The 27291-nt window shown below is 35.5% G+C and overlaps 3 protein-coding genes across 3 annotated transcripts in view; 1 reads left to right on the top strand and 2 right to left on the bottom strand.

Annotated features, from left to right (window-relative positions):
• Window positions 1-4877: 4877 nt before the first annotated feature.
• The window catches only part of LOC123317420 (chitinase-3-like protein 1), a 215351-nt gene continuing 192937 nt past the window's right edge, over window positions 4878-27291 (top strand). Inside the window, exon 1 of the mRNA XM_044903944.1 lies at window positions 4878-5064. The gene's annotated coding sequence lies outside the window, so the exon portion shown is untranslated. The remainder of the gene's footprint in view (window positions 5065-27291) is intronic.
• LOC123317423 lies at window positions 15641-18739 on the bottom strand. The gene is made up of 2 exons (XM_044903952.1): window positions 18555-18739; window positions 15641-15929 (listed from the first exon to the last, which is right to left on the bottom strand). Exons 1-2 carry the CDS (start codon window positions 18735-18737, stop codon window positions 15786-15788), a joined length of 327 nt encoding a protein of 108 aa, XP_044759887.1. The 5' UTR covers window positions 18738-18739; the 3' UTR covers window positions 15641-15785.
• LOC123317692 lies at window positions 18745-19576 on the bottom strand. Its single transcript, XM_044904299.1, has 2 exons — window positions 19030-19576; window positions 18745-18773 (listed from the first exon to the last, which is right to left on the bottom strand). The coding sequence occupies exons 1-2, from the start codon at window positions 19574-19576 to the stop codon at window positions 18745-18747; spliced, it is 576 nt and encodes a 191-aa protein (XP_044760234.1).

A 27291-nucleotide genomic window follows, 5' to 3' on the forward strand; every position in this document is an offset into this window, starting at 1 on the left:
TGGAAGTTCCAGAAGATGCTTCTTTGACCGATCAAATACCTCAGTTCCAGACGTCACCTGAGGAACTGTCGGTTAATATATCGAGAGAAGTTTCTTCTGGAAACCCTGGTGTTTTTTCGGTAGCATATGTGGCAGGAGCTATTGTGAAGACCCTCAAAAAACACATATGCTGTGCCTTATGCGATAATATGATCAGTTCATCCAGTTCAGAACCTCAAAATTTATTCATAGCGAATAAAGAATGGTCGGATGAAAGATCAGTCCTAATGTACCCAAGTGAAAGGTACTTTGTTGCTGTAGGATGTGGATTTAACAGGTTGGAGGAATTTTTAGATAACTCCCCATCCCATCCTAAAGTAGCAGCAACCGCACTTGGGGTACTTAGATCTGACATAAATTTTGAGGATCTAGGATGTCCCGATCATAAAAATCGCATAAGGGACATCACGACTGCTGCAATATGCAGGATTGGCATTCCTTGGTGGTGCAAAAGGAAGTGCGAAGAAGTAAAGTCAGATGCCAAAAAAAAGGCCTATGAAAAAAAAATTAAAAAATTGCGTCATTCCTGATTTAATTTATTTTTTTACTTCTCTTCGACCAGCTTTTGCATCATCACCCATTTCGATCGCCATTCTTGTCTACCTTTATGACCTTCATGGCTCTAATTTTCATGTCTTTCAAAAATTTCAAAGTTTAATGGATTTTATATGTTCTAATCTTCAATTTCTATGTACCAATTGTAATAAATTCTTGGATTCACCAGCTATATATATATGTGTGTATGTCAATAAACATATTCTGCTGCAATATGTGGGATTGGCATTCCTTGGTGTTGCAAAAGGAAGTGCGAAGAAGTGAAGTCAGATGCAAAAAAAATGCTTCATTCCTGATTTAATTTATTAATCATTCTTGTCTACCTTTATGACCTTCATGGCTCTAATTTTCATGGTTTTCAAAAATTTCAAAGTTTAATGAATTTTATATGTTCTAATCTTCAATTTTTATGCACCAATTGTAATAAATTCTTGGATTTACTAGTTGTATATGTATGTACCAATATGTGTGTGTATGCCAATAAACATATTCTTGTGAATACAGAGTTTTGTTATTCCTAAAAATGTCAAAAATGATTAACTTTGCACATGAAGAAAAACTTTCATTTTTGTTATTCAAGATATTTTCGTCGATATTATATGTGTCTTGAATATCAAAAATGAGAGCTTTTTCCTCATGTTCGCAAAAATCGAAATATTTAACTGCGATATGGACTAATGGAGATTCAAATTTCCCGCCATTTCTTCCGCCGCCTATTCCAGCGCCACCTATATATTCCCAAAGCCAATGTTAGAAAGAGATGGAAGATAAAATCGGACATAGATTTAGTTCCTAGTTGACCGTCTCGGTTGTCTCTGGTTACTCGAGTTTCATTTGGCTTGCATTCAGCGAACAAATAAATTCCTTTGAATCTGGTAGTAAGCCTATATTTACTTACCTTTCAATTAAGTGTTATAATTTCGATAATTTCCTTACGACTGGACAGAATTCTAATTCAAAAAATCCCAAATCACGAGAATTTAGCTAATATTTACTTCTCATGGATGCAAATGATGACGTATTCAATTATGTATGCACTATTATGAAATCTTCATGAAGTACGCATATTTCCTTGAAATTATCCACACTCAGGATTTCGAACATATTTTGTTTTTCAAAGAGTTTTCATAAAATAAAAATTCATCGTAACCCAATCAATAGAGTTCTCGCGGTTTTTTCTTAAATAATGCCGAATAATGCCTTCTATATTAGTGTTTTTAAGGAATTATGTTTCATCACATGAATTTGATTCCTTTGTGTGTGTGGTGCATAGAAACTGACTTGCTTTTTGGGTAACCGTTCTCCAAAAATGTGTTGAAAAGCCTCTTCATGGAATCTTTTAAAAATCGTGGGTGACAGATTCCATGAAGAGGCTTTTCAACATATTTTTGGAGAACGGTTACCCAAAAAGCATGATCACGAAGTTAATTTACTCATCGACAGACAAACGAAGTGATGGTATTGTACATTCTGCACCAGAACAAGAAAAAGAAATAGAAAGGGACAAACAAATACAGTTTGGGAGTATAATGAATATCAGTGGTTTGACATACAAGATAAAAAAAATTTTCAGAGAAGAGGAAATCAAAATAGCAATCTATAATCATCAAACAGTAAAAAAACTATACAGCGGGTTGAAGGATCCCACCCCAAAGTTATTACAGTCCAATGTAGTGTACAAGATAGGATGTCAGGATTGTTCACGTGCATACATTGGGCAGACGTCACAGCTATTAAAGAACCGAATAGCTACACATAAAAGTGACACCAATAAAGAAAATAAAAGGTGCGCCTTAACGATTCATGCATTACAGGAGAATCATAGATTTCGTTTTGAAGATGCAGAAGTAATAGATAGACAAGCAAAGTATAATAAAAGGATTATTCTAGAGATGATACACATTAACAAAGAAAAAAATAACGTAGTAAACAAAAAATCAGATACGCAGGGTCTGAGTTCCATGTATACATACCTACTAACCTATCCAAATAAAGAAAGTTTCTACGACGGACCTGCAGATGAATGACAGATCAATGACAGCCAAAACATCAAATTTATGGACCTCATTGAACTGTGTTGTTCTGTGCTCGCATTGTTTCACCGAGTGACTTTGGAACGCATGCCTGTTTATAAATGTCAAATTTATTCTAGAACGTTCTTAATCACGACCAAAGTGAAAAGAAAAATTGTTTTGTCTAATTTAACGTAAATTTGGACATTAATTGTAGCTGATTGTAAATTTTGGCACTCAGAAAATCTTGAGCTACTTGTGATGCCTTTTCCTTTGGAAAATATCAATGACAACAACTTTAGATAAATCACCCAAATCTCTACATTCAGTAAGTCGTGTTTGTGATTGTGATAAGATTTTACTGTGCTGATTGTAATGTTTTGTATCCTTGTAGAAGCCCTGAAGATGGATTAAAATAAATTCGAAAGCTCGGCAAAGAAAACAAGAGTATTATTGGTGAACCTAGGCCGATTCCCTTACAAACTAATCTCTAAAACTGCGACCATTATAGACCTGAATAATATATTATTATATATTATTAATTGATTATGGAACGCCTGTACTTTTTTCAACCGGATGTGGCATTCACTCATGAAATAGAGAAGTTGTGGGAAATCATCATGCTGGATGGTTTATGGAACAAATGGGGAGAGCTCAGTGCAAACGATACTTAGTATTAAACTTAAGTTCATCTGCCCATATATTTAACTCACTTCTTATTTATTTTATACTCACTTAATTATTTCTTCTATATGAGTATTCCATACCTAAACCGCGCTTTAGAATCATGTTTTCAGATCAAATTAGAACATCGAAAAATAACTCTGATTATTCTTATTTTGAAACGATTCTCGGAGCTGTTTTCTGTTATGAACACACTCAAGGTCTGCAAATTACAAATTTTATGGATAGGGGACGATGGGGCAATTGCGGACGCGGGGTAAAAGCGGATACAGGGATATCTACTAGATCCTTCTACATGTGCTCAGTTATCATGACCCAGTGATCTAGTATCAAGTTCAGGCCCCATCCTATAGTATGGGCAGACTGGGCATTTGCCCAGGGCGCCAAATTTCAGTGGGCGCCGAAGTGTAGGAGAGGATGAACACCTCGCAGAAAGAGGTTCTTCTGTTTTACTAGGCTCAAGAATTCGAGAAGATCAACGCTTTCAGGCAGTAAATTGAATTTCGCAATTCTTGAATTGCGAACAAAGTAATCACCTCAGATATGGTGAATAAAAACAATAATAATTATTGTTTGTTTACAAATGTTTCGAAAAAGTATATGAAAGACGTACAAAAATAATTTTGCAACAGAAAAAAATGGACTAATTCTGCATTTTCTGCTAACTACTATTCCTTACACTAAGAATGTTTGTAAAATGCAGTAGTTGGGTACACGAGAAATTTTCAGGTGGACATCGTCCTAAATAGGTTTCATCTGTGCTTTCTGCAATTAATATTAACACCAATTGAGTAAATGCTTGGGTAACCTAGGCTGTTTGCAACTAATCCAACACACGTCCGCTTTTACCCGATGACGCATATATCTCAAAAACTTTTGAACGTAGAAAAAATTTATCACGACAAAATTTGTAGAAAATGTTTTGCTCTACAACTTTTATAATGAATGCGAATATGATTTGAAGCCAGGGGAGGAGATAATTAAAAAAAAACTGATTAACCACATATATCTTAATCTGACACGCTCGAGTATGTTTAATGATCGTTTTTTTTACTATACTGATAGGCCTAGACAATTCCCCCTATATACAGGTCTAATTTTTGGTAGAGGTACTCTACAGGGTCCAAGGTATGTCCCCTCATATTAATCTGACACGCTCGAGTATGAACAATTTTTTTACTATTCTAGTAGTCCTAGACAATTCCCCCCATCTATATACAGGTCTAATTTTTGGTAAAGGTACACTACAGTGTCCAAGGTATGTCCCCTTAATTAATCTGACACGCTCGAGTAAATCCCGAATTTCCCTCTTCCGCTCCCAACTATTATATGAAATTAATTAGATTCAAATTCAATATAACTTTTTCAGTACCTATTATTCATCTTATAATTTGCTAATCTAATCCCTAGTCATTCGGAAATCAAATTGATTATTATTGGACGTGAAATACAGATTTGATATCATTTTATAGAGTTCTACCAATATCTACTATTTCATTCATTTTTCAATTTTAATGCTGATTCGTGTGCCTCGAATATTTAATGACCTACTTCAGCTGTTTATCGCAGAGGAGAATGAATACTGAAAAGATAAACATAATTTACAGTCCATTAGAGATATTTCTATTAAGATTAAGATTAGGAGACTATCACCGATACAAACAATAAATTCGTGAAATATTTATGTATCTTGCGGTCAATAAGTTCTGAACCCCATTTGTGATCAAATTGATTTGTGTGATTGATTAATTGTATGTTGCAATTATAAGCACAGGTGAGATGAATAATCATTTCATTCATTGAAAATCAATATTACAATTTGTTTTCCTTTTAAACCTCCTTTTAAACGAAATAACATTCTGTATCTTTAGCGGTCTCAATGAAGAACTAGTTCAATTTCAGTGTATCTGTTTTTCGCCTATGTATATGTACTGAGTATATTCGGGACTGTCTAATATGAATATATGTATTATGAATTTATAATGAACATAAGGATAACTTTTCCGGGAATGAGTAAATTATGAAATAGACTTAGAACGGTGTAGGTACACATTCATTTGACATTTCGTTGTAATGCATATTGTATAATTAGTGATTGGTCACATAAAAATTCCTCGCTTCTCAGTTGTCTTATACGTTCGAATGTCAGTGCCCCCAGTGCCCGTGTGAGGACTAGATACTTGAACGAAGTTATTTATTTTAATTATGAACTTTCGACAAAATTCAATCTTAATATTTTCAAAGATTATGCTCTGGTTTATGAAGAGTTCGGGAAGCACGGAAATTCTCAAGCTGCAAAGTGTAGAATTAGCAGCCTTTTTATTTGCAATGATACATCAGACGTATAAAATTCAGAAAAACTAAAAAGGAACGCAAAAATTCATGTCTTTGGTTTTCACTATTTTGTAGAAAAATGCTCCAACAGGTGAATTGATGTTTAATTGAACTGAACACAACGTGTGTTCAGACGTACGGGTGATTTTTACTTGCTCCTTGATATTGTGCATAATTTCATTTCAGAAAGTTTGTGAAATTTGTATAGTTGGTTAACATTGTTATTCTGCTCGCCCTGGTGGATCTAGTCGAGTTTTTCTTTTTGCGAATTGGATCAAAATGGTAAATAAATTAAACGGATCTTGCGGGAAAGTAGTGAACCGCCAAAAACCTGGTTTACAATGTGGAAGTTTTTGTACCCGATATTATCATGGGGAATGTGTTGGTATTGTTGGTCAACATTTTGATAATCTTCGTGTCGAGGGAATCTCTTGGACATGCTCACAATGTCGGGGTCGTGCTCGTGTGTTTGCTGTGACTCCGCAACCGAATGTGTTATACCAAAGACTATAGAGTTAGGAAGATGGGAAGCGCCCCTATATCTCTAGTACTAAAAACCAACTACACTTTGGGCCTGTATTTCACATACTGAGAAATTAGATGGCGCTGAAATTGTACTGTCAAACTATTAAATTACAGTTTTTTGTCTTATAATTGAAGGGCGCGAAATTGGAATTTTATTCCTTGTATTGTATTCTAATATACGAGACTAGAAAAAAACATCCTGAGCGACCAGGGCTTTGTTTTGTGATCAGGATGGAGTGATGCCCACGAGCGTCTCGTTTTCGAGAGTCTCGTCTCGTCTCATCTCGAAAACGAGACGAGACCTGAAATTCCATGTACGAGACGAGACGAGACTTTTCTCGGTCTCGTCTCGAGTCTCGTAGTGGTCTCGTAGTCTCGTGAATAATTCGGACGACAGAGGAGTAACTTTTGCTTTCGAATTTGAAAAATTTTGGGTGCAGAAGCTTCATTAACAAGCAAATCGAGATCGGGAATGGTTGATTGAAATTCAAAACCATCAATCGACTGTAGTAGGAATAATTGAAACATTTCACATCCTATAATACGAATATTATGTTCAAATTTCAAATTATGGGAACATAATTGTATCTGTAATTCAAATAAATGATAGATATTGTTATTCTCACCATAGATTAAATAGATGGATCATAAGCTATTTTCCAGACTGTTCATTTTTCAAATTATTCCCACTCCAAAAAACCACCAATGAAATGAATTTTCGCTTGTTTTCCCCTCCAGATCGCTTCTAAAATTTCTAAGACGGCGTGTGTATGTGTAATTGTCAAAACATTATTTCAATCATTCACGTCGTAATATTTTGGAAAATAAGCAGCGATGTGCCGTAAAAGCGTGTGTTTGAAATAAAAGTGCAATTTATACACGAAAGAGGAAAGCGATTTATTTATTCTGGTAAGTTTTTGATATTTTATTCTTGTTTGAGTTCACGACTTTATGAAATCAGGGGAGGGAGTTAGGGGACGCCAGGGTCGAATTATGTTTGAATCACATCTAATGATGGGATTGAAATGTTGAGTTTATACAATCAAATAATTGATTTCAATTTTAGATTTCCCAGAAATGAAACCAGACGACGGCAGTGGAGAGTTGCATTGGGTCTTGAAAATAATTAACACTTCTCTTGTAATTTATACTCCAGACTTTAGTATAATGAGAGTAATCGACTTTTACCGTAAATTTGAAAAAAGATGCCATCCCGAGTGAGGTAAGATAGGTAGTTTACCACTTATTTAACTCGCTTTATTATCTGATTATCACTTTCTTTGGAATTTTGCAAGTGATTTCTGACACTACTTCTGAACTTGAACTTTATAGTAGATTCTCTTCTTCTTATTATATCATGCTTTTTTGTATAAACATTCTTCCTGGTTTCGAGATGAACAGTAGAACGAGATTTTTATTGCTTCAATAATGTTGTAATTATAGCCAATACTGTGCCAAACCTGTTATCAGTACTGGAGTTTTTGAGGACAACATCAAGAAACACAAATGCCAGTTCAGGATTTGCAGAAATGAAAGCTTCTTATAGTTCAAGGATGAAACAAGTGAGGTATACCTCACTTGTTTTAGGTATGTATACATACCTACCCAGGGAGGTATAAAAAATTCCTGCTATGGGAAATAGAACTCGTCTTAGGAATGAAAATCCATAAAAATGAGCTGAGGTCATGTTTGGAACTTTTTGTGAAAATCAAAAAAGTTTCCTTTATTTCTAAAATGTATTTCAATGTAAAAATTATGCTACTACTGTAATTATGATTACAATAATGACCATTCAATTAGAGCTCGGATATTCCCATTATTTTTATGAGTTATTAAATGAAAATGTCTGTTATCAGGATACCTCATATTTCGAAGTAAAACTTTAGTTGAAAAATTGTTGCAGGAAACAAGCGGAGAACAGAAATTAAAAAACAGCTGATTGACATCAAAAAACCGATTTAAGATCACGAGTGAGTCGTCAGTACTTCAAGAAAAAAGTTGCTGCTCTACAAGCAGTTCCTAATTCATTGGAAAGAAAAATTCAAGATGAAAGCTTGGAAAGCCGAGGCAAATACCTAATGAAAAATTTCTTCGAAGACAGCTGCATGCATAAGAAACATAAATTTGGCAATGGCCTCGAACAATTTGCTTAAAAGTTACATTATTATTGAGTTAGAGCTTATAGTTTCGTAAAATAACTCTTGATTATTATGCACTTCAACACCAAAAAGCACTTTCGAAATTTGAAAGGGGAAGCAGGTTGTTGAACTAGGTATTTGAGTTGCTGAAAAACACTGCTCTTTAGTTTATATGCAATATAACCTAATTCAATTTAAAACTGCCCGTAAAAAAAATATTGATGCTTCATCTAGAATTGAGGGATTCTTTTATGAGTTACTGTATACAATAAGAAATCATTTCCTATTTCACAATCATTGGTTCATGTTTACATTATTACATTACTGTTTCATTCCGCAAAATCTGTACGGAAGACTTGTGGATTTCTCCAATGAACAAACTCTTTTAGATTTAGATTCTCATTATACAAATTCCATAAACTTCAGCTGCTTCCACTTCTATTGATTTGAGAATTAATTCAGTTTATACTTAGTGAATAAAATTTCAAATAATCTGTATGTAGGTTAGGGTCATATTGACTATTTGTGTATGGTAACATTGTATTCAAAATAAATTCTTTTTTACATCAGTTGTTTTGGTATTACATATTAGTTCTACATCCCTTTGATTAGTTGTCATAAGAAAAATACTCGAAATCTTTGCATTGAAACATATTTCCATTCGATATAAAATTATTGCCGACTACCTGAAATATTCACAGTGTGACTAGTTCTGAATCCGCCCCTGTCCAGTTCCCCCACCCAAGAAATCCAAATTCATATTTATGGCAGTATTATGTGAACGCGTTTTTGTCGAGATGCTCTATCTCCTGTTTTATTAATCTATGATTCTCACACACTTGACCTTTTCTGTCTCATCATTCCTGATAATGGAAAATGAGCTCAATATAAATTATACTTACCCCAAAATGAAATAATCCGTATCGTTCGAGTTCGAGGCTCGTTCGGGTCGAAAATGTTCCCCTTTCAATTTTAATTTGAAATAGTGAGATATTTATTCGGCATTTTTTGTGAAATTCAGAGAGCTTTTATATTTGCGTAAGGGGGGACCGAATATCCTATTACAGGTTATACGAAATGATTCGCCGAGTTTCTAAGTCATATCATGAATTTTTCCTATTTTTCCCCATACATGTCTTCGGAAGCACGAAAAAAAATTGTTTGTATGGAAAATTTTATCAGAATAAGGAGAGCAGAAATTATTCATTTCATTGCAATAAACTTCTCAAGACGAACGCACTCTTATTAGTTGAAACTTTCAGGGTATGGAAAACACCAGCCGGTGGTCTTTGATATATTTCATAAATATTCCGTTCATTTCTGCTTTTACTCTGAAAAACTGAATGGATCGTAGAGTGATGCAGCTGGTGCCTGTTTTGTAGCAAAACCCTTTGTCGGCCCTCAATAAATTGGTATAATATTACCCTATGGGTTATGGCATGAATGGGGGGACAATTCTCTACTTGTTGACAATTTCCTAGTATATATAGGTACAGTTTCTTATTCTCATTATTTTCCCAAAGAGATGGAAAACTGCAGAAATGATAGTTTTCAACAAGCCTGGAAAAGAACGGAAATTTCCTCAAAATTATAGACCAATCAGCCTACTATCAGCACTTAGGAAAAGTCGTCGAGAGGGTTATCGCCAAAAGGCTGAATGAGGAAACAGAAATGTTGAAGATAATTCCACCCGAACAATTTGGATTTCGACAAGAACATTCGACTGAACTCCAATTGCTACGGCTCATAGAATACGTCACCGAAGGAATGCAGACCAAACAGGCCACAGGATTAGTTCTGATGGATATCGGGAGAGCTTTTGATAGAGTATGGCACGAAGGCCTAATCTACAAGATGAAAAAAGCAGGATATTCGACCAAGCTATGCAAGATTATAAGGAACTATCTGAGGAATAGAAACTTTTATGTGTAGATAGATGGAGCAACCTCTCAAACCAGACAATTGGAAGCGGGAGTGCCTCAAGGATCGGTACTTGGACCTCTGCTTTACGTAATATACGTTTATGATATCCCGAAGAATGCTAGAAATATGCTCACCTTGTACGCAGATGACACAGGAATAGCGTTCAGACATCGACGCCTAGAGATCATACACCGGAGGCTGCAGGAAGCCATAGATGAATTACTCAAATGGTGCATCAAATGGAAAATCCAAATCAATAGAAGAAAGACTCAAGCAATATTACTACAAAAGAGAAGATTGAGGATGGAAGAAAACCTTGAAGTTGATGGAGAAGAGGTTGAATGGAAAAATGAAGCAACATACTTATAGGAGTGACGCTTGACAGAGGACTTACATGGAAAAACCACATCAAATGTGCTGTTGATAAAACAAAAGCCGCAATGAGTAAACTTTATCCACTCATGGGCAGAAGAAGTCATATGAATAAGAACATCAAGTTGACGATGATTAAAACTATTGCGCGACCACAACTCACATATGGATCGGCGGCATGGGGCTTCGCAGCCAAGACCCACATCAAGAGAATACAGGCCACTGAGAATAAACTCCTTAGAATGGCGATGGACGTACCCTGGTTTGTTAGGAACAAACAAATCTACAAGGAGTTGGAATGGGAACCAATTACAGAATTTATGAAGAGAAAGGCGGAAAGGATATTCGACAAAGCCAAACAACATCCAAATCAGGAACTACGAAGATTAGTCGACTACGATCCAACGGAAGAAGCTAGAACGTCAAGAACCTACCACCGAAGACCGAGAGATCAGTTAAGGATTCAAATGTAACCAAAGAAGAGCTTAACCTATAAAAGCTATAGGCAGCATACAACTATCAACACGACTATGATCGTGTGAGAGTCCAGAAACCATAAGAGTCAACTGGTTAATAGGCAAAATGCCCGGAACCTATGAAGAAGCAGTTAAGGGTTTTTAGTGGGTCTCCAGCTCAGAGAGTGAGAATTCCCCTCAGCAGAGGGTGTGTTCGTCTGTTTTGCAGATTTTCCCCCTGCTACACCAAAAAAAAAAAAAAACTCATTATTTTGGACCAAACATTTTTAGTTAACATTCAATGATTATATAAAGGGGAATTCATAACTATTAATAGGACCAATTGTGCCTTGAAATGCTATAAGGTACCCATATATCCTAATAGTTACGAATCATCCTGTATACGGAATATTTAACAGACTCTGTTTCTTTCACGCATTGATGTATTCAAATAGTTGCCTCAAATTTCCCCAATTCATTCAAACAGTTTTATAACCTGACCGATATAAGTGATACGATTTGTGTAAATAACAAAGAGTTTCAAACTAGAATTAATCGAATACAACTGAACCCATAAAAACTCAATGTGTGAAAAGATATATTATAAGATAATTCGAAATTCGATTTTGATATTCAACTTCAGAATATGTCGAATGAGGTCGAAAATCTTCTCCGGGAATCACTCGATTCATTCACCAGATTTAAAAGAATTATAACTATACTTCATTCAAATTTATTTTAGCAGTCGGTTGGGCATGAAATAATTTTCTCAAGTTTTTGTAACTAGAACAAAATTAGGTTGGCACTCATGAAATGTCGTTAATGTCATAACGCCGTTGCCACAACTAATATCAATTTTTATTACGAAAATTCGAAAATGTCGAAAGTGATTGAAAAAAGAAACAGGGTATCAGGAAGTGCTATTTAGAATTCAGGTCCAAATAGTTATACCCTGATATTCTAAAATCCACAATACGTCAGACGGTAGCGAACATATTCAATGTAAGAGAATTTATATAATGTTTCATCTGAATCTAAACGACTTATATTTCAGCTGAATATTTCCACAATCAGAAAGATTGTGAATGAAGAGGATGACAAAGAATTCCCTTCTATTGGAAGATCCAAAAAAGTGGTGGCATTTGAGAATTTTTTATTTGAATGAAGTAATGCGAAAAATTTACTATAGGATTTTCGGTAAATATCATCGGAGAATAAGTTCCCTAAAATGGATTTTTCTATTTTTCATTTGACTTGTCATATACAATGTAAATGTCTCAAGGTACTGATAAATACCTAATTATTATTATTACATCAATGTATTAAGATGAATAGCCACAAATACGCGCAAGTTGCCCTGTTACTTGTTTATTCATGTGAAATTTTTGTTCAACGGTGAAGTTTTGCATCTTAACTTGAAACTGCCTTTAATTCCTTTTACTTCTATATCGATGCAGGATGATTTTTGTTGAGGAATTTAACATTTTGTAATTATCTGTTAATTCCTTCGGGAGATACCCTTTTCCAAAAACTGCATCATATGCATTTCATCTTCGGGTTAATATTTTTGAAATCTACAAATGATGTAAGCCAAAGAAGATAACGAACATTAAATCTCCTCAAGCTAGTGCATTTTATGATATTATACTGATCTCTTGTATTTTCCATGCAGATAACTGGATTTGGTATGCCTTCAAACATTTTGTATAAACTTCAATTATGTTCGTCACATATTTTCCGAAGAGATTCGACATTGTGATAAAATACGTAATAACAGAAACTTTTACGTAGAACGGGCAACAAAGCGTTCATTTAAAACCCAAAAATGTTTTGACAAGGTTTATAACCCCACATTTTCGAACTATACAGAGTGAAATGTGTCAAACTTCCATGGCCAACCGACTGCTAAAATAAAATTGAATGAAGTATAGATATTCGATTTCTGATACTGAACGATAGACGGAAGTTTTTGCCTCATTTACTTCTATAGGTCTTGAAGCAAGTACAACAATCAATAAATAAATTTCATTTAATAATATAATTATACTTCCAAAGACCAATAATTGGAAAGAATTATTCGGTAAATAAACTAGAATATGCGTTGAAATCACTAGATTTAAATCTTTCGCTTTTAAAAAATGTTATCAACGACGAGACCACGAGACTTTTACGAGACTCTCGAACGAGACTCGAGACGAGACGATACTAGGAGCCTACGAGACGAGACTCGAGACGAGACTTTGTGTCTTATCGGCGAGACGAGACGAGACTACAGTAAAGTCTCGTATCGTTGGTCTCGTGAGCATCACTATTTCTCTTACCTACTATAGGTGGTTTCCAGACGTCTAAAGAAAAACGGTTGGAGCATTTCTTCCCTTAGTTACAAAAATCAAAGTTCTCAGGCTCGACTTCTCCGCCCATCAAACTGTTCAGCTTGATTCCGAAGAACAATTTATTCTCATAAATATATGATAAATCTGATAAATTTTCAATAATCTAAGTATGTACGAGGATATATTGAAAAATTATTAGCCTACTATAGAACCAAACAAAATTTCAAAGTGAAAATATTTTATTACTCAACATATTCTCCTCTTAATTAAATTCATTTATCACAGCGAACCTGCAAGGTCTTTATAACTTAAAAAAAAATGTTTCTTCTTGCTCTACAAACCAGGTCTCCACAGCCCAATAAGGGGGGTGTTCTAGTAATTCAAACCCTAAATTACGAATTTTTTGCATGGCAACATGAGATTTGTGTGCCGGGGGATTGTCCTGCAAAAACAAAACACCTTTGGATAGCTTTCCGCGTCTTTTCTCTTTAATTTTTTCCCGTAGAGTAGTCAGTAATGTCGAAAAGTAATCTCCGGTTATTGTTCTACCCTTATCCAAAAAATCAATCATGATTACTCCATGGCAATTCCAAAAAACTGAAGCAAGAACTTTTCCAACAGATTTTTGAACACGAAACTTCTTAGGTCTTGGAGAACCAGAGTGTCGCCATGCCATCGATTGTTGCTTTGTTTTTGGATCGTAGAAATGTACCCAAGTCTCATCCATAGTATCTAACAATTCGGTTAAAGAAGTCTACATTGTTTTCAAATCGAGCACAGATCGAACGCGATACTTATACCCTTGCACGCTTTTGGTCAACATTCAAACATTTGGGGATCCATTTTGCAGCAATTTTTCTTATGTCCAAATTGACGTGAACTATATGATGAACGCGTTAGTATAAAATATTCAGTGCTTCAGATATCCGTTCCATCCCAATGGACGAGTTCAGGAACGTTTGCCAACCTTGTAAATAATAGAATAAGGGGGGACCTTACGGATTTGAGGCGTTCTGTGATGAAACCATAGTCTAATAATGAATAAATTATTAGTCTGTGGATGAAGCCATAAATAAAATGCACGAAACACGAAAAAACGAAAAAAAAAGCCTAAATAATGTCAAAACTCACCATGAAAATTCAATATAAATTTTATTTTATATCATTTGGATTTGAGAGCCGGGGACATTCCTAGGATTGTAAAATGATGAAAGCAACCGAAAGGCACAAATATAATTAAAAAAATACGTTTTCATTGAAAGAGTTTTTTCTATTATTTACAAGGTTGGCAAACGTTCCTGAACTCGTCCATTCAACGATCTGATAAAATCATGTCATGAACTGCATCGATATTTTCGGGGACTGACACAGAAACTGGCCTTCCCGATCGGTCATCATCTTCAATGGAAAATTTACCTCTTTTGAAGCTTACCTACAGTCCAATTTTTCACGGTCACATACGAAGGACAGATCACCAAAGGTATTACGCATATCTTTTTATTTATTTATTTATTTGTTCATACGGACATGCCATTTTACATTATAATGAGAAAAAACATAATTCAAAGCATGATATCAAAAATAAACATAAATTTCTTAGAACTCCAGTGAAGGAGTTCTCATCTATTAATCAAATCTTGAGATTCGAAATATCGCTTTAGTGCAAAGATTGATGCAGAGAATATATCCAAGTCACAACCATTCGTTGAACGTAGTGCTCTATCGACTGGGCCGTTCATTGTGTAGTTGGTAGGATTGAACCTCACGTGAAACGTTTCTCTGGATCTCAATGGTGCTGGCTTACAATTTAGTCCTATTCGATGCAATAGGTATTCACTATCGACAAAATTGTTCAGGAGTTTGTACACAAACATTATGTCAAAGTTTTCTCGTCTCATTTCAAGTGATCTTAAATTCAGTTTCTTTTGGACAATTTCATAATTCTCCGTTATCAACGGGAGATCCAGCTTGAAGGTTATCCATTTCAGAAATTTTCTCTGAACCCGTTCTATATTCTTTTTATGTACGGTATTGTAACGGTTTTATTTCCGTATTTAAATAAATTTTTCAAATAACGAGACTGCTGGATGTATTAATTTAATTTATTATGGAACACAACTAGGTAACTTTATTACAGGCAGGTTCAACAATGACTGAACGTTGACTTCGATACAGAACAATCACATACATACAACATGTGTATAACAAGAAGTTTTATACTATAATCAAATGGCCTCAGCCTTAACAATATCCTTACATCCCTCCTTTTCAGTTCAAAAATATTAAATTCCTAAAATTAACAACACAAATTAATATCAACTACTAACAATTGAAAAAATTAACCAAAATTTTACAAATCAAATATCTAAACCTAATTTGGAAATCTATCTGGTTTTCTCAACAAATTTCTATCCCTCAAACAATAAGGTGAAACTTTATTACAATCAGTATTTGCATAATTATTACAGTCACTATTGTTTTCATCAGAGTCAGAATCACTTGAAATATTTCGATATATAAAGTGTTCCCTATTCCTTCTGAATAATCTATTATTTTCATCTGAAACCAAGAAAGACCTAGGTTCATTACACTTAGAGACAATTCTACCTTTATTCCATGAATTATTCTTTCTAAAAAGATATTTTTATTCTTCTTTTCCTTCAAAGGTCGACTGTTACGATCATAATAAAATTTTTGTTTAGTTTGACGGTTAATGATATTTTGTCGAAAGTTTCTAGAATTAATCAATTTTGGTTTAAGTAAGGAATCTTTTGTTGGAATTGTATCCTTGAGACGTCTACTCAAAAACAACTGTGCAGGCGACAAACCAAGATCGGGTATAGGAGTGTTACGATATTTGAGCAAATATAAATTAATGTTACCATTATCAACACTTGATTTATTTAAAATACCTTTACATATATTTACAGCTTTCTCAGCCATTCCGTTGCTTCTGGGGTAATGTGGACTAGCAAAAATTAGTCTGACATTATAGTCTTCAGCAAACTTTTTAAAAATGAATGAATTAAAGGGATTATTATCAGACATTATTTTGTTTGGAAATCCAAAAATAGCAAACACTTCCATAAGGCAGTTTATTACGTCTCTAATATTTTTCGATTTTATGAATTTAAAGTCAATCCATTTGGAATAGTAATCGATAATCGCAAGGTAAGATTTATTTTTGAAATCGAAAATATCAATGCCTATTTTATCCCAAGGCCTATTTGGTAACTCATGGGGTAACAATGGCTGTTTTGCATTTTTATTTTGGAAATATTTACAAGTTTCACATTTAAGAATATATTCTTGAATTTCTTTTGACATACCCGGCCAAAATAAGCATTCACGAGCTCTAGCTCTACATTTATTAATACCAAGATGACCCTCATGTAGTTTCCTCAACATTTCAGTTCTCATGCATTTAGGTATAATTAATCTATCTCCATAAAATAACAAATCCTCACACTCAGAAATTTGATCTCTAATGCTTTGATAAATTCTCAATTCATCAGGTAATTTTCTATAATTCTTTCATCCATTCCTAAGACGTTGCTTTAATTTAACAAGAGTTTCATCATTATTAGTCGATAACGTTAGTTCAGATAATTTTTTATCAGATATAGGCAATAACTCTTTCAAACTGTGAACATGAATTTCTTCATGATCTCTAAATGTAGGATCTACCAAACTAGCACGAGATAGAGCATCAGCAATGAACATCTGTTTTCCTGGTAAATATTCTACTTTTAAATCATATTTCATTAATCTATATAATAATCTCTGTAACCGAGAAGATACTTTATTAATATCTTTTCTGAAAATATTGACTAGCGGTTTCTGATCAGTATGAATTCTTACTTGCCGACCATATACAAAATAGTTGAACTTTTCAACAGCAAAGACAATAGAACTCAACTCCCGTTCAATATTTGCATATCTCTTTTCTGTATCAGACAAAGTTCTAGAGGCAAATGCCACTGGCTTTCCATCTTGCATAAGGCAAGCACCGAAACCATCCATAGACGCATCACACTGTATGATAACCTCTTTATTGACATCAAAATGTGCCAGAGTTGGAGCTTGTATAATCAAATTTTTAATTTTATCTACTGTTTCCGTGTGTGTTGGTTCCCATTGAAATAAGACATTCTCACATGTAAGCTGTCTCAAGGGCGCTGATACCGCTGATAAATTTGGACAAAACTTTCCTAAATATTTTATAATACCTAAAAATCTGAGCAATTCTTTCTTATTAGTGGGAATTTTCATTTTTTCTATAGCCTCAGTTCGCTGTGGGTCTACCTTAATGCCTTTCTCCGATATGATAAAGCCTAAAATTTTTAACTCTAACTTTTTATACTGAAATTTATCTTTATTGAAAGTTATACCATATTTTTTTGCAATCTCTAAAACTTTATGTAATTTTTCATCATGCTCCTCTTCTGTCGAACCTGAGATAATTAAATCATCTATATATATACCATCATCCAAAACATTACCGAATATTTCAACATTCTTGCGTTGGAAAATTTCCGCGGAAGTATTTATTCCGAAGGGCAAACGAAGAAACCTATATCTACCATATGGAGTAGCAAACGTACACAATTTTGACGATTCTTCATCTAACAGTATTTGGTAAAAAGAATCTCTCAAATCTAATACCGAAAAATATTTCTTATTATTCAAACTAGCCAATATTTGATCGGGAGATGGAATTTGATAATGCTCGCGTTTCAAACATTTATTCAAATCGGATGGATCAAGGCAAATCCTTAAATTTTTGTCTTTCTTTTCTGTGATAACTATATTGTTAACCCAATCAGTTGGCTCGATTTGCCGACATATAACACCGTTTTGTTCTAAATTATCCAATGACTCTTTTAATTTGGGCATCAGTTTTTGTGGAATTCTCCGAGAACTGTGTATAACAGGAATTGCTTTATCATCCAGAATTAATTTGCAAGGTTTTCCAGGAAAACATCCTAAATTATTAAAAACTCCATTATATTCCAATACTATATCATTTTTTGATTTTAAATTAGTCTTTGTTAATGAACTTATATGCTTAATCAAGTTAAAATCTAAGCAAGCCTTCAAACCCAATATTGGTTTATCTGCACCATCAACAATATAAAAAGATAAATCTGATTTTCTGTCTCTAACGATACAACTCAACCTTACCAATCCTCTTACTTGCACCATTTTTCTTCCAAATGCCATCAAGTTAACGTTAGCAGGGGCAATTCCATCCAGTGAGCCAATTTTTGTACAGTAGACCTTCGTGGGAAGTACATTACACTCTGCTCCAGTATCCAACTTAAAACATACAATTGCATTATTAATCATTATATTTTCAGCTAACATTTCTTCATTAGAAGAACCGCTTAATTTGGATTTCAACTGATTAATATGTATTGTATCAATAAACAAATTGTCAACCTCTTCACATAATGAAATAGTTTCCACTGGATATGTTTCTGGTTTCTTTTTTTTTTATTTTTATCATTTGAATTTTTTAATAAGCAACATGCAGAAAAATGATTGTGTTTTTTACAATATGAGCAAGTTTTACCAAAAGCAGGACATTTACGATTGTCATGTTTATATCCACATCTTTGACATTTTATGAATGATTTATTGTAACTATTTCTATTACTTAACTTATTTAATCTCTTCTGAGTAACAGCATCAACGGCATAATCCGGCTTTGGCTGATTACCAGTGATCACACTTGCTTGCTGCCGGCTAATCTCCATGATGTTGCAAATTTCCTCAGTTTTCTTCAGTGACAAGCTCTCATTCTGCAGCAGCTTCTCTCGCAGGTTATCGTCCTTCATTCCCATTATGATCTTGTCCCTGACCATCTCATCTTCATTGGTGTACTCGCAGTTTTTCACCAGAGTTTTTATTTCCGTAATGAAACTCGTTATCGACTGGCCATCCTTCTGAGTGCAGCTCAAAAATTCAAAACGATCGAACACCACATTCTTCTTTGGTTCGCAATACTTCTTGAATGCCGCCTTTACATCCTCCAGTTTTGCAGAAGAAATTTTTAACTTCAAGGTATTAAAAATTTCCAAACCTGCATCTCCGATTAAATTCAGGAATATTGCCACCTTTTTTTTTTCAGAAGCATTCGTATCCACGGCAGCTAACATATATAATTCGAATTTTTGAATCCATGTGGCCCAATTTTGTCCCATGTTTCCCGAAAATTCCATAGCAGGTGGGATTCTGAATCCTTCCATATTTATATAATCTTTGAATAATTATCGGAAAAATCACAACACCTGACACCATGTAACGGTTTTATTTCCGTATTTAAATAAATTTTTCAAATAACGAGAGTGCTGGATGTATTAATTTAATTTATTATGGAACACAACTAGGTAACTTTATTACAGGCAGGTTCAACAATGACTGAACGTTGACTTCGATACAGAACAATCACATACATACAACATGTGTATAACAAGAAGTTTTATACTATAATCAAATGGCCTCAGCCTTAACAATATCCTTACAGTATAAGCCGGCGACCAGACGGTGGTGGAGTATTCAAGAATACTCCTGACGTTGCTGCAGTAAACTGTCTTTAAAGCATCTAAATTGTTGAAATGTTTCATAGTTCTTTTTATGAATCCGAGCATTTTGAACGGTCTGTTCGTTACGTATTGTATTTGATGAATGAAGTTCATTTTAGAATCAAAATAAACCCCAAGATCTCTAACCGTAGACGATTCTCTCAAAGTAATCTGGTCCATTTTGTATTCAAACAGATGTGGTGATTTTAATCTATTGAATCTCACCACTTGACATTTTTCTATGTTGAATTCCATATCATTTGTCGAACTCCACTCTATGATAGCATTCAAATCCAGCTGCAGCAATTCACAATCGTCTAATGATGTTATTTGCCGAAAAAGTTTGAAGTCATCTGCGAAAAGTAGAAACGAACTGAACTTGATTATATATATATATATATATATATATATATATATATATATATATATATATATATATATATATATATATATATATATAATATAGTATAGTATTCGAATATGTCAGAAGATTGGTCGTGACTGATCTTTTCGGAATGAATCCATGCTGCTCCTCTATGAATATATGCTTGAAGCATGGTGAAATTTTGTTTACTAGCAGGGTGTCGAGCAATTTTGGTAGGTATGAGGATTTGCAAATTGGCCTATAATTCTTTACGTTGTTCTTATCACCGGACTTGAATTTCGGGATTATAAAATTAAGTTTCCATTGAGTAGGAAATCGTCCCGAGCGCAGAGATAGGTTGAAGAGGTCACACAATGGAGATGCCAATTCCGCTCGACATCGCTTCAGAAATATGGAAGGAATCTCATCTGGACCTCCGTCATTTTTTTCCGGAAGTGAACAAAGACAGTTGAGAACTTCTTCGACAGAAAGTACACAATTATTTAAGTGGACGTATTTGTCATATTGTACATCAATATCTCTGGGATTGGCTGGTTTATAAACCTTCGCAAAATTTCTCCGAAATAATTCGGCTATGTCTCGTGTATTACTGCATTTTTCTTCATTCAAGTACATAGTGTTTGGAAGGGTGTTATTTTCTTTTAAATCATTAACATATTTCCAGAAAAATTTTGGGTTGAAGCCTATGGACTCTTCTACTGATTTTATATAGTCCTTATAACAAGTTTCAGATTCTTTTTTGCATTCTCTTCTGATTCTAACAAATTCGTTATAGTCTTCTTTCCGTTGATTGAGTTTGAATTCCCTGTGAGTTGCTTTTTTGAGGGATATTAGTTTTTTTAAATTTGACGAAAACCAATGTGGGTACGTATTTTGAGTTTTCATCCTTCTCGGTACATACTTATTAACGATCTCAAGTATAACATTATAGAACAAATTTCGTAAATCTGCTCAGCTCTTAACCCTTTCAAATATAGGAGTCCGCCCACACTTCAGCGGAAGTAAATTTTTTGTATTTTTTTGTTTATATTTTGCGTATTTTGACGAGCTGAGTTAAAAAAAATGGTTTTAACTTCAGGAAAACATTGGTTCAAAAGTTACGCCACTTCGAAGTTTTAATTTAAGTCTGTTAAGTGTTCTGAAAGACAAGAGCATAGAAAAAACAATATATTGTTGTGTAAATTTCCTCCTGTCGAAGAATAGAATATAAAATTCTATACTCGAAGTGTCGAAGCATATTCAATAATGTAAATGTAATTAAATGAATTTCAAAACTTACTATTGAATTCTGCGTTGTCTTTGCAATGTGAGGTCCATAATATTTCACCTAAAGCTCTCATTTCGAATATAAATTCTTCAATCACTTATTACTTATTCATCAGACGACGAGTCCGAAGCCAAATGATGCTTTCACTGATTTACAAATTCCTTTCAATATATTTACTTCCACTTCAGATGGAGCACATTTTTTTCACTATTTTCATGAACGAAAATAATTATGGAATCAATTCACTTCTCAATTCAATAATTCTCAACCAGTAAATTCATTCGGAATTATATTATGTTCACACTTCTAAATATGTTTAGGTTATCTATGAATATGTTCTGGTAGGAATCAAAATGACAGAGGCTGACTCGAATTTATTTTCTCCGTTGGTGTAGTACGTAATATTTTGACAAATGTTCCAGATGCTTATTTCGTAGATATTTTTTCGATACTTTTCATGCAAAATTGAAATTTCATGTAGCAAACCAGAAGTTTACTATCGTATAAACTTAATAATTTTTTTCATTCATATTTTCCTTATTCATTAGGAGTGTTTATGAGTTTTATATTAAATATAGAATTCTGAGTTAGTGAAATCTTCGGCAGCCAAGGATTGAGATTGGAATGTTCATTTGATAACGAACATTTACTGTATAAATTTTTCGAATATAAACATTCACACTGAATAGGATTAAACCTGAACCCTGAATAGGTCCAATCCTTAGAACATAGAATATCAGGAAGGAACTTTTTCGAATAACTGTGACGGGAATTGTGCGACGAAAACGGCCATATTGGTCTTCCAAGTTCTGATTTGAAAAGTGGCAGACTTGGTAGTCAAATAATTCTGCTATCTGTGGCCAAATGAAAAAAGTAATGTTTTAACTTAATTTTGGTAATTTGGATTCTTGAAATAAGGATTTTGGATATTTTAACGTGAATAATTCATGGGTAGGTGATTTTTTAAGCTGAATATGAGGTATTAATTATGAGTTTCTGAATTTCATGACATAACAAGGTTATCCCATGATAATAACACTCCATGGGCGTAGGCGATGTTAAATCATAGACCTTAATACCATTAAGTATATAGCCAAGCAGTGTTAGGCGGGGTGAATTTCCGCTTTGATTATCAATTTAAACGATCGTGAAAAAGCTTCTTACTTTACGTCATTGCTTTTCTAATTTTTTTGATTAATCAGAATCAACTGACTATTGAAGTTAGTTTTTTGGAAACATCATTGTCCTACGCCACTGTTGAAACGGAAATATATGTCGGCCATATTTCTCCTCTATTCCGGTCAAATTGAAATGAGCAATATGCTCCTTCCTGTTATTCTATATTCTAAGGTCCAATCGATGTGATTTCAAATACAGAGTTGATATATTATGAAATGCTACGTCGCTGATTTGGAGGTTTTATGAATTTTTAGTATTCGATAACCTAACCCTGACATAACTCCACCTAAGATGTCTAAAACACTGGTGTGTGCACTTGTTACTTTTTGCAAGTATCAACATTTCAGCAAATCGGGGATATGGGATCAGTTTCGTGGAGGCGCCACCATGTCATTTGCTTCGTTCAATCCTTGTTCTACCAAAGGAAGTCCAATGATACTCTCTCGTTTCATTTTGTTTTGCGTTGCTCTCGAATATCGATCAACGAGTGCAAACTATGAAATGGCCCATTTTGTGAGTTGTCAGAAATATTTGTGATTTACAGTGTAATTTTCGTTGTAAATATCTCTCGATATTTCAACACTGTCGAGTAGGAAAAGTTCGAAGGAGTAATTCGTGAGGGGGGTAATTCATGCAATAAGATTTTAATAATAATAATAATAATAATAATAATTGCTGTTGCCAAGATTCTTCACCAAGAATTGGCACTAAAACACCTTCTAACTTCGAAAAAGGTTCCTTATTACAATTACCATCCAGATGCTGTGCTGGAAAACGAACATCACAAGCTCTACTGGGATCTCACTGTTCTCACAGACCGGAAAATAACCCACAATAGACCAGACCTCATATTGCTCAATAAGGATGAGGACACAGCACTATTCATCGACGTGGCAATTCCAAATAATAACAATCTTCTAGATAGACACACTGAAAAAATTTCAAAATACAGAGATCTCGAGGAACACACCAAAAGACAGTGGAAGCTGAAAGATATAAAGACCATCCCTATTGTCATTTCATCTACAGGCCTGATACCGAAGAAACTACTAGAGAACTTGAGAAAACTTCAGTTGGACGAAAATATTTATAAAGTCATGCAGAAGGCGGTACTGCTCGGAACGGCGAGAACTGTACGCAAGTACATGGGGAATGCAGAGGAACACCGTCTGCTCCGACAGGAAGTGCGGATGGAGCAGGAATCCAACCTACAGCAGGAAGCCGAGGAGCGACCCGGACCCGACCACCACCACGAGCCCGAAAACCTGGAAAGGGCTCCAACAGAGTTTAATCCTTTTGATATCTGAGATATCTGGGATAAGTGAATTTTCCTCTGGAGAGGAGTGTGAAAGCCGCAAGGCTAAAGTCATAATGTCTGGCCTGTCTGGCAGCTATCTAGTAGATGGCCTGCCCGGCAGCCATCGTAACGACGTAGACGGTGCAGCCAGCCACGCCTGCTGTCCGCAGTCCCATTCCTTTTTCCTCTCTCTTTCATATCCTTAATAGGGGTGCTCTTTCTGCTCTCATTTCTCTACCCCTCACCCAAACCGAGAAAGGGGAGCACAAACCCATGAAAATGGTGATAACGAGAAGCCTCGGAAACAAGTCGCTGCCTGGGGATCGTCAGGGCATGTCTGGAGCCGGCGCTAGACATGACAGCATGCGGGACGTCGGTGGCAGGATGTTGAGGATGCGGGCTCCTGCTGCAAAAGAAGCTACAGCTCCAAAGCAACAACAGCAACCAACGAGTCCAATTCAATCGCCGACTCGAACCGCTGAAGGTGCTGCGCAGGATATTCAGCCAGTGCTCACCCAAGCGGGGTTAGTTAGAAAGCGCATGAAGTGGACAACGTCCATGAATGAAACTATAGTGCGCATATATAACTCCATCACGGGACTAGGGCAGAACACGAACAACTATAGGAAAAGGCTCCATGAGGAATTCTGCAACGCCTACCCAAATCTCAATGTCACAGAACAACGAGTGGCAGACCAGTACCGCGTAATTCTGAGAAATGAACTAATACCAACGGCCCGAATCGACGCAATTAAACGAGAACTTCAGCGTCCGCCTGCAATAGAGAATAACACCAACACCTCTGATGAAATTCACATGCCTGGGCAACAACAGGCAGAAGAAACTGATACTGAAAATCCATCTTGAAACGCAAGTGAGCCTGAACACCAGGACGATAGGGAAGAGCTCCACCGACAAGTTGACTCTGACATGAGGAGATACTTTGCCGAACTGGAAGGAACAGATCCTCTTCATCGAGTAGCACCTCCACGGCTCAATACATCCAAGAAACTGTCAGTTATAATCGACATCTTGAATAAGGACGTTTTACCTGAATACCTACAGAACGGAAGTTCATTGGAATATCTGCATCTAGTTTTTCACTGTGCAGCGCTAACGACAGCGAAAACCATGGGGGCAAAAATTCGCCGAACGAACAATGATGGTCCAAAATTACACAAATTACACGCGCCAGCATGGCAGAAACGTCTTCAACACAAAACAGAAAGGCTAAGAAGAGACATTGGACGACTGACGGAGTAGGTACTTGAACGGGAATCGAGGAAGAAAGGTTGTGAAAGCTGCCAAAGAGATCATGAATAGAAACAGGACACACACAGAACGAGAGACGGAGAATGCTACAGCTCACCATTGCCTCGACACTCTGAGCAAAAATTAAGTCTGTATGCAGAACGCCTGAGGAGATATAAAAGCAATTATAGCCGGAAAAGAGACAATAATTCATTCGAAAAGTCGGAAGAATCTTTCTACCGGTCACTCACATCGTCGGATGGAGAGAATGGAAAGTTACCACCAAAGGAAGCCATTGAACAATTCTGGACCGAACAATTATCAACGAAACCTCACTTCAATGGAGATACCGGATGGATTGAAGATGAAAAATCTGAAGCTATAAAATATGAGCCGATGCAGCATGACATGATCACAATTGAAGAAGTAAAATCAGCTATCAGAGGACTGCACAACTGGAAAGCACCTGGGCCTGATGGATTACAGAACTTCTGGATCAAGAAACTTTGGATTATGCATGACAAATTGACCTCCGCAATAAATGATGTCATTGAAAACCCTGAAAGAATGCCAGTATTCCTTACACATGGCACAACATACTTGTTACCTAAAGACCAAAGGAATACAGAAGACCCATCCAAGTACCGACCAATCACATATGTCTTCCAACGATGTACAAATTAATCACATCGTGCATTTCAAACCGAATTCACAACCATTGCGAAAGGAATAACATCATCGCCATGCAACAGAAAGGATGCACCAAAGACAGCCGAGGGTGCAAAGAACAACTAATAATAGATTCAGTTATCTGCAATCAAGCGTTCTCCAAGTGAAGGAATCTTTACGCTGCGTACATAGACTACAAAAAAGCATTCGATTCTATACCTCACGAATGGCTCCTGACGATCTTGAAGATTTACAAGGTTGATCCCAATATTGTTAAGTTCCTGAAAAACGCCATGTCAACCTGGCGTTCTAGTCTTCAAATGAAAGCAGCAGCTTGCTCCATTACAACAGAACCTATTCCAATAAGACGCGGAATTTTCCAAGGAGACTCGCTGAGCCCTCTGTGGTTCTGCATGGCCCTGAATCCCTTGTCTCATATATTGAATTCTACTGACTACGGATTTTCTATCAAGAGCGGCAGTAGAACTATGATGAAACTGAATCATCTCCTTTACATGGACGACTTGAAACACTTCGCAACTACCAAAAAACAAATGCAACTGATGCTGAAAATGGTGGAAGGATTCTCGGAAGACATCAAAATGAAGTTTGGACTTGAAAAATGTCGACTGCTTAACATAACGAGAGTGAAAATAGAAGATGGTAAGTTCAAACTCAGAAGGTGCAGAAATTGAAGCATTAAAGGAAGGAGACACATACAAGTATCTAGGCATAAAACAGGCAAGAAAAATCAATCAGACCTAGATGAAGAAAGAATTAATGGAGGAGTTCACCCGAAGATTGAGGAGGATAATGAGAACTGGTCTTAACAGCAAGAATCTGATAAAAGCGATTAACACCTACGCTTGCTCGGCGCTGAGCTATTCATTTGGTATTATCTCTTGGACGACCACCGATTTAGCAGCTTTACAAAGAAAAATAAGGACGATGCTGACTAAACACAATAAACATCACCCCAAAAGCTCAATAGAACGGACAGAGCTGCCACGACATCTTGGGGGTAGAGGAATTGTTGATTTGTCCAACCGTATGTCCCAGGAAATTGAAGGACTTCGAAAATATTTCTTGAGCAAGGCAGCTTCGTCAGAACTCCATCGAGTAGTTTGTGTTGCTGATAGTTCTACACCATTGAAGCTACAACAGGATCACTTGGAAACCGTCGAACACTCTGCAGAAAGTAAAATGCAGAAACTGATTGGCAAACCTTTGCATGGGAGGCACCAAAATGAGGTCAACCATGATTACGTCGACATATCTGCGTCGAA

The sequence above is a fragment of the Coccinella septempunctata genome, chromosome 7 (assembly GCF_907165205.1).
Source record: "Coccinella septempunctata chromosome 7, icCocSept1.1, whole genome shotgun sequence".
Classification (NCBI taxonomy): Eukaryota; Metazoa; Arthropoda; class Insecta; order Coleoptera; family Coccinellidae; genus Coccinella; species Coccinella septempunctata.

What these genes read in the sequence shown, in the direction of transcription:
- LOC123317423 (XM_044903952.1), bottom strand. Translation starts at nt 18,737, where the DNA reads ATGTTAGCTGAAAATATAATGATTAATAATGCAATTGTATGTTTTAAG. An exon ending in TGGTGCAAGTAAGAGGATTG is followed by an intron (nt 15,930 to 18,554) that starts GTAAGGTTGAGT and finishes TCTTGGTTTCAG; the next exon opens with ATGAAAATAATAGATTATTC.
- LOC123317692 (XM_044904299.1), bottom strand. Translation starts at nt 19,576, where the DNA reads ATGGGACAAAATTGGGCCACATGGATTCAAAAATTCGAATTATATATG. An exon ending in GAAGAGATTAAATAAGTTAA is followed by an intron (nt 18,774 to 19,029) that starts GTAATAGAAATA and finishes CATATTAATCAG; the next exon opens with TTGAAATCCAAATTAAGCGG.